This window comes from Brachypodium distachyon, chromosome 4 (assembly GCF_000005505.3).
Source record: "Brachypodium distachyon strain Bd21 chromosome 4, Brachypodium_distachyon_v3.0, whole genome shotgun sequence".
In the NCBI taxonomy this organism is placed as follows: Eukaryota; Viridiplantae; Streptophyta; class Magnoliopsida; order Poales; family Poaceae; genus Brachypodium; species Brachypodium distachyon.
The window spans coordinates 33,645,797-33,655,513 of record NC_016134.3 but is presented as its reverse complement, the minus strand read 5'-3'; the positions used below and the strand labels follow the sequence as shown (position 1 = coordinate 33,655,513).

At 41.3% G+C, this 9,717-nt stretch overlaps 1 protein-coding gene and 1 long non-coding RNA gene across 2 annotated transcripts; both read right to left on the bottom strand.

Moving 5' to 3' along the window:
- Window positions 1-251: 251 nt before the first annotated feature.
- On the bottom strand, window positions 252-5,379 carry LOC100827421 (sulfite exporter TauE/SafE family protein 3). The gene is made up of 12 exons (XM_003577955.4): window positions 4,805-5,379; window positions 4,299-4,458; window positions 3,406-3,606; window positions 3,249-3,313; window positions 3,117-3,144; window positions 2,962-3,038; window positions 2,785-2,871; window positions 2,253-2,303; window positions 1,382-1,603; window positions 1,191-1,284; window positions 970-1,110; window positions 252-762 (listed from the first exon to the last, which is right to left on the bottom strand). The coding sequence occupies exons 1-12, from the start codon at window positions 5,000-5,002 to the stop codon at window positions 677-679; spliced, it is 1,410 nt and encodes a 469-aa protein (XP_003578003.1). The 5' UTR covers window positions 5,003-5,379; the 3' UTR covers window positions 252-676.
- A 2,930-nt stretch (window positions 5,380-8,309) lies between these two features.
- LOC100828032 lies at window positions 8,310-9,266 on the bottom strand. The gene is made up of 3 exons (XR_002966362.1): window positions 9,108-9,266; window positions 8,817-8,933; window positions 8,310-8,734 (listed from the first exon to the last, which is right to left on the bottom strand). It is a non-coding gene; the product is annotated as an uncharacterized LOC100828032 (long non-coding RNA).
- Window positions 9,267-9,717: the final 451 nt, after the last annotated feature.

Sequence of the window (9,717 nt, the reverse complement as noted above, 5' to 3'; positions counted from 1 at the left end):
TTTTGATAAATAAACATACGAAATAAGCAAAGTTAACTCGTTTTTCTTTCTTTCTTTTTAGACAAGTATGTGCACACAAATAAATCATCAGTTGATTGTTCCATCATCAGAATTCACAAGTGACAGTATTCCATATCCACTGCACGAGTGATCTGAGCATCTCAATATTTGATTCTCCTTCCAGTCCCATCTCATGGAATTGACGCAACTTTGCTCACAAACTGAGAATAACAATGTGGTAAAAAAAAAACTGAGAATAACAACACAGCCTTCAGGGCTTCTACAACTTATTATCTGGGAACATTCAGGCTGAACGGTTTTTGGACCAAAATGCACATCTAGGATCATACTTTGCACAGGCAGAAGGACAGATCTACTAAATCGGTTAGAAGATCGGTACAATACAACAGGATACACGCGGAATTGACTTCAAAACGAAAATAATAGAATACGGAGAAAAAAAAGTACAGTATGCTCAGAATTTGACCCAAATCATAATGCAAGTGGTCACCCCTCCCGAGCTTTTGCGGGGCTAGATTACCTTCTCATTACACGGGTTAAGATTTGAATCTTGGCAACCCTTACGAATCGACACTTCAATTAATTTCCGGCTTCGCTTGTCTATAACTGCACACAACGTCATTCACTGCTTCTAATTAAGCCTGCATGGGTCCTCCTACGCATCATACTTGCAGAGGTTCTCAAACCCCATGTACTCATGACGTTGGATCTTCTGAATCATGTTCGAGACACCGACCCCACCTGCAGATTGGAAATCCAGACATATCTGTTAACATTGCTCAAACAATGGACAACTGATCAGGTGTAGCTTGGCAGTGTGCATCTTGTTATGAAGAGGCTGGGAGTTGAACTCGTGAGTTATATTTGCTTGATGCGACGATGAGAATGAATAAAATGCCCATTATAAAAAAAAATCTGATCAGGTGCCGTTAGATGTGGAAAACTTACCCAGAGAAATTGCACTGACGAAGATCATGAAAGCCAATATGAAGATGATGAGGGATGCCCTCCCTAACCAACTGATCAACTTTCTTACCGCATGCTGGCCGATAATGGCAGCAATAAACGCCACAGCGACAAAGTAAACAGCTGAACAAAAGGCCGAGAAATTGACTCAGTACATGACTAGAACTAGCAAGAAAAAAAAATGTGAACCAAAGGGATAGTACCATAAGGAACTGGAAACCGGTTCAAGAGGTAGTATTCCACGACAGACATGGAAGCCGAGAACATCATCGCGAATGTTGCCGTAGCACTTGAAACCTGTCATTATTTCAGTTAACGAGTTGTTCTTTACGGCCAAAGCTTAACTTGTCAACATGCAAAAACAGAATAATCTGGAGTGGAGTGTACGGTGTACCTGGGGAGGGATGCCGAGCTCCAAAAACAGTGGCCCCATGATAAAGCCACCTCCAAGACCTAGCAGACCACCAACGAGCCCCGCAGTGACACCGAAGAAGCAGTATATGCAGAGCTGATGAAATTTCAGGGTAGTTTGTTCACCTCCCTTTGATGATAGCACCCTCTTCCCGTTCATCAGGCCCAGTGCTTCATACAGAGTCACTCCTACTGACACCGGGATCTACATCCAATGGGCAGAAAGATTTATCATGGCGTATGATCAATATTGATACAACACAAGCGTCCCATCTTTCACATTTCAATACTCCCTCCGTCACATATTAAGTGACTCAAATTTGCCCAAATATGGATGTATCTATACCCAAAAAGCGTCTAGATACATTTAATATTTCGTCACTTAATATGGGTCGGAGGGCGTAACATAATCAGCAAAGTGGAATAAAAAAAGGACCTATAGTGAAAATTGGTCTCCAAAGTTCACAATACGAAATGACAACTTTATATAAATAGAAAAATGGGGAATTCAGATCACATGTTAATTAGTACGGAAAATAATTTATGCAACTCACAAATTTGGTGACAATGATAGATTTTGGATCTATAAGTTTGAGTAGTTTTTTAAAAATAGAGTACAATAAATGCACGTGAGATAATTCATAAATCTGATGACCAGTTATGGTTTTGAAAGCATACACTTCAGTGGTATCAAAATTTTAGAAGATCAATAAAACATGCAAGGTAATTCATAAATCTGATGATTAGTAATTCTTTTTTTTTAAATCAGTGGTGAAATATAGTAGAGGATCTATGTATATCAGAATGGATTTGTTGGTATTATTGGGGTTAAACAGGCACAGCAATTTACATACCTGGAGAAAGTTCAAGATCCAGTACCAGGTGGAGCAAGTAGAAGTGTAGTTCTGCAAATATGAGAACAACAACAGAGCATTGGAATGTTATGGTCGAAGATATTAGTGCTATGAAATGGCTGTAAAGTAAATTTGGTACAATAGTTCCTAAGCAACATAGTGATAGAGTGATAGCATCTGTGCGTATCGTTTTATGATTAACTGAGAAAGTAGGCTTCCCAGATGTGTTACCAAAACGGCATAATGGATCAGTTGTATATATTGATTTGATTCCCATTTTTAACAAATGCCATTGTTTCGTAGCGAATTTCATTGTGAGATTACACAATGAAACATATGAACTGAACTTATGCAGAAAAGACAAAAAGTAATCACGACAAAAATGTTTGTTAAAAGGGACAAGGAAAAACAACGAAAAGTAACAGAAATAATAATACAGATCAGGGTTACAAAACAACCAATGCTAAGTAGCTTAAATTAGATGAGGCTGACATTACCATTTCAATTTGTATATTTGCATTATAGTCCTCACCTTTGTGATCTGAATGGCAAGGAATGATAGCCACACCAACGTGAGAAGGCCAAACTCCCTCCAGTAAATGTTCTTCATAAGTGAAGGCTGAAATATTGGGAAATTCTAGCTTTAGATCCTTAAGAATGATGTTTCAACAAATGAAGGGGATCATGTATATTGTAATGAGATGCTTACCGCTTCATCTGATGGAATTTTCACATCAGCTGCAGCACCTGGTCCAGTAGGAAGTGGTGCATACTCTGGTTCCTCACCTGAAAAGTTAGAAAAGATCAGCAATAATGTATGCATTGGTGACAAATGAGCAGTACTTCATTTTATAGCAGTCTTACTGGTTTGCTCCAACCGTTTTGCAGCCTCCTGGAAGAAATGAAGTAGTCCATTAGTATACAAGAGGAGCAAATAAAAGAAGGGGAGCTAAATAATCATGTTTATCAAGCTGATGAGATAACTGTGAAAGATACCCTTTTTAAGATGGTCTCCTTCTTCCAAGTCTCAAGACCCTTAAGGAAAGCTTTAGTTGACGTGCCTACAGTTTAATATGGAGAAGCAAATGAAAGCCGTGCACGAAATTACATAACCAAAATACCAAATGCAGCAGTTTAGGGATGGACTGAGCACCTAGGAAAAGGATTATCAAGAGAACTGTGACCAGCCAGTCAGGGAATATAACATTGAAAATAACACCAATGCTGATCCCGAGCATCAGCATAGGCTGGATGAGCAGTGCTAGGTCATAGTCAATCACTGGCATGTCCAGAGTCGGATGTTTCAGCTTGAGATTGTAGTACACAGTTGAGACAGCTGCACCCGTGATCATACCTGACACAAAGAATACAAAATCTCAATTAAACTTGCTGAACTATCATTGTTTGTACAATGGAATTATTAATTTTGTATTATATTTTCAAAACTTATATAGAAAATCAGCAAACTAGATTTTTATTTGAATTACAGTAAACTACTATAATAATGTCAACTAAGAATTCAAAGGCGACAAAGGTAATTAGGTGTAAACAAAAGCTAGTTCCTAACAACAGGGTTGCATACGGAGAATAAAGAAGCAAAAAAGATAATGCGTATACAGGTTAAAAGTAATATCGGAGAAACAAAGAGGCATAATATACATGCAGAGGACTGTATATACAATAATTTAGACCCTAATGCAGAGCCCTGCTCACTGATTAGGTGTAAACAAAAGCGACCTTTCTTGTTGAAATAAATAAAATTGGACTTCTCTTATAATTAAGTACTACTATAAGTAGCCACACAAAGGAAAATCTGTATACACATGAATCTATGACTAGCACCTACTTTCCAACAGCAACAGGACAAGCAAGATACCTCAAAAAGAGGTAATCTAGTGCCCACACACTAATCAATCATTACAGCACAAGTGCACAACATAGTAAACAAGCTTGATAATGAATTCGAAGGGACAGCATGTACTAACTATTTGCTTTCAGAGCATGCGCACGAGAGAAAATATCCAAAGGAAATGGTCAGATCCTCACACTTGGATATAGCAGTTGATGACTTGGGATCAAAACCGATGATCAATGTCAGCATTGGCACAAAGATCCCGCCGCCACCAACGCCGCCAACGCTCCCAAATGACGCTCCGAAGAATCCGATCAATGTTCCCAGCACCACTTTCCATCCAAATTCCATTGGCTGTATAACATCCACAAAATTCACCAAATTAGCATTACGTATCCACAAACACTACATAGAACAGACCTACAAAAAAAAGAATTGTACTCCCTCCGAGACAACTAATATGGATCAGAGGGATTAGTTTGGATTTTGAGCTACACACGGACAGATTAAATAAAAAATATATATGTTCCGTCATGCATGGCTCAAACTGAATTCCAGGATACCCAGAAAACTGAGCACATAAAAAGTACAGTAGCCCATCTAATGACTAAAAAACAGTTAGAAGCAAAGTAAAGCAGAAGCCTGAAAGGAAGCGCTGATAAAAGAAATGCTCCGAAAGCTGTGGTTTGTTTTGTATTACCGGCCAGACGTGGTGGTACGAGTTCCCATCACTCTGCCACAGGAAATTAGCAATCTTGTTGAGGAGGCTGATTTCCTCCGGCTGCACCTCGGTGGCGGCGGCCTGCGAGAACCCACGGTCGGCGGCGGCGGCGACGACGACTGCAGCCGCGCACGCGACGCCGAGCGCGGCAATGGCGTGCCGCATCCTCCTCCCCATTTGTCGGCCCCAAGAAAGAACTTTTTGCACCGCTGTTCTCTTTCCCAACAGAACAGAAGAAGAGGAAAAAATCCAAGAAATCAGAGAGCTCCCGGAATTTAAACGCTTTGTTGCGGCTCCGGATTGGGGAAACGTACGAAGGCCGGGCGACTTTCTGGATTCCGGCCGGTGGTTTTCTTGGGTGCACGCGACGGGAAAGACAGCAGAAGCCGCGGTTTTCGATGCTCTGGATTGGGAAAAGAAACGGAAGGAACTTGCAGGAATCGGATACAATGCGAGGCCAATGGGACGAACTGGGATGTGGCGCAGGAACCGCGGAGAGAGAGGAACAGAGGAACGTGTGAAGGGAAGGCGACGAACTCGGGCCAAATTTAGAGGGGAGAGGGGGGCATTTTGTACATGCCCACTGGGCAATGACAAAATTACGAGCCGGTGCGTTCAAATTTGCTGGAATTGCCGTCCAGTCCAACTCTGGATGCATGTTTAAATTTCTCCCATAATATATTCGGCATGGTATGAAAACTTCCTTCTTACGAGGTACAGTAGGAACTACTCCCTCCCTCCTTTTCATAAAATTTGGCATGGCTTTGAACTAAAACGGAGGGAGTAGGAAGCACGACTAAGTACTACTGTATTTATTTTCTACCATGAAAATTGTTAAAAAATACCCTGGTCAAAAATGGAGTTTTGAAAAGGTAATCACTTGCTTAACAGGGAAATACTTCGACAGTGAATTTGTTGCAGGTAAGCTCCAGCGCCCAGCTCTAGGTCATAAATGCCGTATACATCAGACCATGCATCCACATGTAGTTCCCTAAATTAAAGTGTAAACATCTGCAAATGATCTCGACTTCCAACCAGAGTATAGCCGTCCATAGCCACAATCCAGTTAAGACGAACAAGGCCACAAGGGGACACGAGAAGAACACAAGATCCATAGTTTTTGTCTCATTTGCACAAGACACACTTCCCATTGCTCGGTTGTGTTTGGCAAGGATGTGATCATTGGTCCGGAGCCAACCGAATGAGTTGCGATAGGAAAATCCTGAATTTGAGGAAAACCCCTAGCGCCCACATCACAATATTAACGTACTGAAACTTAACTTAGTGAACAAACATGTAGCTGACCGAGAATTCTTATTTCTCAAGCGACTAAGTCGTAGCAAAACTGATTTCATTAAATTATGCAATAGGTTTATGAATCTCTTGTAGCCGGATACTGACAGGTGCAATTCATAGCATATCCTATGCGCCTTGTTGTATCATTGAAGTTACGTAAAAGAAATTGTATCATTGAAGTTAAAACACGTCATACATAGTAGGTGTCAATTTCTCTAAAACCATATCAGCTCTGAATTTCAGCTCCAATGTTGACATTAGGATAAATTCTTGCAACTTGTCAGAAAAATAAAAGATACAACCAACCATATGTGTCAAAGAGTGCTCAACAATTCCAAAATAAAATACTCCTTCCGACCTTATACTAAAACTGTGACAAGTAACATGGGTTGGAGGGAGTAGGTTTCTTTCCACGCAACATATATAATCATATTTAAAACGAAACTTAGTAAACTTTGACATGCTATTTTCGAAGATATAATCAAACTCTAACCTGCCCTTCATATTCTTTTGTTTCCATCATTTTCACTGCTTTCCGAGACGTCATTTTAGTACCTACTCCTCTCCTAGCTAGAGTCCTACGGAGAGTGCCAGCGCAGCATGTAGTGCCGCTTGGGCCCTCTAAAAGGAACAGAAAAGCTTTTCATTTTTCACGAGGATAGCTTTTGTCGAATTGTCGCCATCCACGCATAATTATTTTTACCTTTCCACATGTCCTTTTGTGCCTGCGTCTTATTCCTGGAAGGGCAATTTCACACCACGGACTATGGAGGTACATCATCTCACGAGAACGACATGTGTTCTGTGTAGTCTTGTTTTAAGCTGAATTAATTTGGCACTTAAATGGACTAGCATAACCTCATTTTAGCACTAGGACTGTTCCATACCCCCTCTATTTCAAAAGACTCGCCCTAAGGAAATCGGCATGGTCTCTAGCGTGATACTTTGACCGTTTAATGTCTTTGAAATGTGCTCTTTCAACAATATTTACAATCCTGTATCAAATAATACTATCAATATATATCATAACAAGTATAATATAAATATAAATATAAATATATATCATAAGAATTTAACAAAACATCTTCTTTTTTCTCGAAAAGGGACGGAAGACCCCGGCCTCTGCATCAATCGATGCACACATCCATAATAAAACATCACTTAAGGAAAAATAATCATGGAACAAAACAAAATTTAAATACTCCTTCCAGCCGGAATTACTTGTCAAAATATTATATATATTTAGACGTTTTTTAAACATAGATACATTCATATTTGAACAAATTTGAGACAATTAACATGGGTCGGAGGGAGTAGTATAATTATCACAACGATGAATATATCTCCTTCACAAGTAATAAGAGTACATTCTCAGACACAGCCGCAGCAGCAAAGCAATTTCTTCACGTGGAGTCCTGCACGGTTCAATCTGGAAGTTGCCATCGCTCACCGCTCATCACCGCATCGACGGCTCCCGACAAGATTGCAAAGGTTCGGCCGCCAGGGCCGTTGGGCCTACCTCACAGTACTGCTTTGTTTCTTTATGCGTTCCCACGTGCTGCTACGGAGCTTGTTGTATAGGCTGTCCGTGTAAGCATCTCACGGGCTCGTGTTCGTTTCTTCCGGATATATATGCAAATAGGGCCTGACGTTACTGGACTCATACCGGGAGACCCTTAAACATGGATGCTCGTTGGAACATGTCAAGGTGGCCATGTGGTTCACCGCAAGTAAAAACAGAGTGAAATCTCAAATACATGTGCTTGTGTTCGTTTTTAATTGATGGAAAAGTCAAAAACTTATCTGTCATGGGAAATCGTGACGACAGTGGCTGCGGCATTGCACTCACCAGCAGAAAATGAATCGTTTCGTCTACCGGAAATATTTTTTTTAAGGTACTATGAAAAACACTTCTACAGAAGCACCCTTCGTCATAGTCCCGGAAATCCCACAACCACAACGCTAGAAAAGAAATCATAAAAACCAAATTCACAGATTTTTTTTTCCTCAGCCACCAAAAACTCCCCGGCGACAGGAAACAGATTTGCACAACTGGCCTGTAGAAGCTATGGGGGTGGATGCTGCCAAGATCCATCAGCAAAGGACGACGAAATCACAGGATTTCCTGGACTGGACCATGTGAGGTCCCGTGAAATCACCCGTAGTACATCACACGTAGAGGAGCTCCTCTCAAAAAAAAAAATCACATGTAGAGGAGCTATACCATATTTAAATAAACAAACGAACACATGAGGGAACTGCGTATGGACGGTCCAGATCTATGGGAACCTTGGATGCCAGAATCCAGATGCTGCAGTGAGACGCTTTGACAAATTTGCTACTCCTACTACTCGTGGATCTGCGTATTCGTATGCTGTGACTAGGATCCAGATCCGAGTATCCGTATGGATCTGCGTGGAGTAAAACTACACGTTACAAGCACGTGAGACAGCGCCCGGTGAAGGCAAGGACAAGTGAAGATACGCTCAGCCTTCATTGTTCCTTCCCAGCTCCTTGTCGAATCCATCCATTGCTCCTCATTTATATATGTACCACTTGCAGAAATTCGTACGCCAGCAGACTTCATTGAATGCGAGATCCCATCACGAAGACCTATTCATTTTTCTACCATGTGAGCAGAACAATGCGTACTAACCGTTAAATAACGAAATTTTCTTCTTACCAACGAGCCCACCTGTCGTCAGAGTTGGAATTAACAATGTATTTCTTCTTATAACAAACTCTAGATCCATGGTGGTAGGCAGAACATGGAAATGCTCCGGAGAAGACCATGCTGCCCTGTCCCAGTGTCCTGCAGCAGGACAAAAGGGCGAGTCAGGTCCATACATGCCGCTGGCGATGTAGGAGTATGTCAAATCTGAAATCCTGCAGATCTGATAACCGGTGGATTTTTTTTTGAGGGGTGATAACCAGTGGATGTCTAGCAAAGTCTGAATGACGAGAATTTCAAGTGCAAAGACATTACGAAGCATTCACAGGCTTTGTGTTGACCCAGAATTCCTGAATCCTTATCCCCGGAACAGGCTAGCAAAGCCCAATCATGCTAACCTTTCCTGGAGGAAAGAGATATGCACAATTGTGCATCATGTAGTGCCGTAGTGAAAAGGGAAAACTGTCACTAGCGGCGTACCTCACGTTTTAATTATTTAAAAGGCTGGTGAATGAAGCATCCCATGCAGCAACTAGGCACTGGCGTTTACTGTGCAGAACCGCAGACTACACACACATGGTCTCTACCTTTTGCTTTCTTTGATCTCCAGCCCGTTAAGCCCGCCGCGAATGATGCAATAACATGCCCAGAGCTGCAAGCAACCTGAGTAGTTTAGTACCTTGCATGCATCAGCACATGGTTATCAGTATTCATTTAATCATTTTGCATCTCTTTAATATTTCAAATTGAAGAATGACTCAGATGGCAAACCTTGCACAGAAACATGGATCAAGGTTGCTGTTGGATCCAATCTTGGCACTGACAGTACTTCCTGTGGGGTCAACTTATCAGCACTATACACTGGCACAATTATCACATGCACTGGGGAGACAAGCTTTTTTCGCAGGGTGCAGAATCATTGAGT

Coding starts and splice junctions, on each gene's coding strand:
- LOC100827421 (XM_003577955.4), bottom strand. CDS start 5,002: ATGGGGAGGAGGATGCGGCACGCCATTGCCGCGCTCGGCGTCGCGTGC. Junction 1,285..1,381: donor AGCTCGGCATCCCTCCCCAG/GTACACCGTACA, acceptor AAATAATGACAG/GTTTCAAGTGCTACGGCAAC. Junction 1,111..1,190: donor CCGGTTTCCAGTTCCTTATG/GTACTATCCCTT, acceptor CCTTTTGTTCAG/CTGTTTACTTTGTCGCTGTG.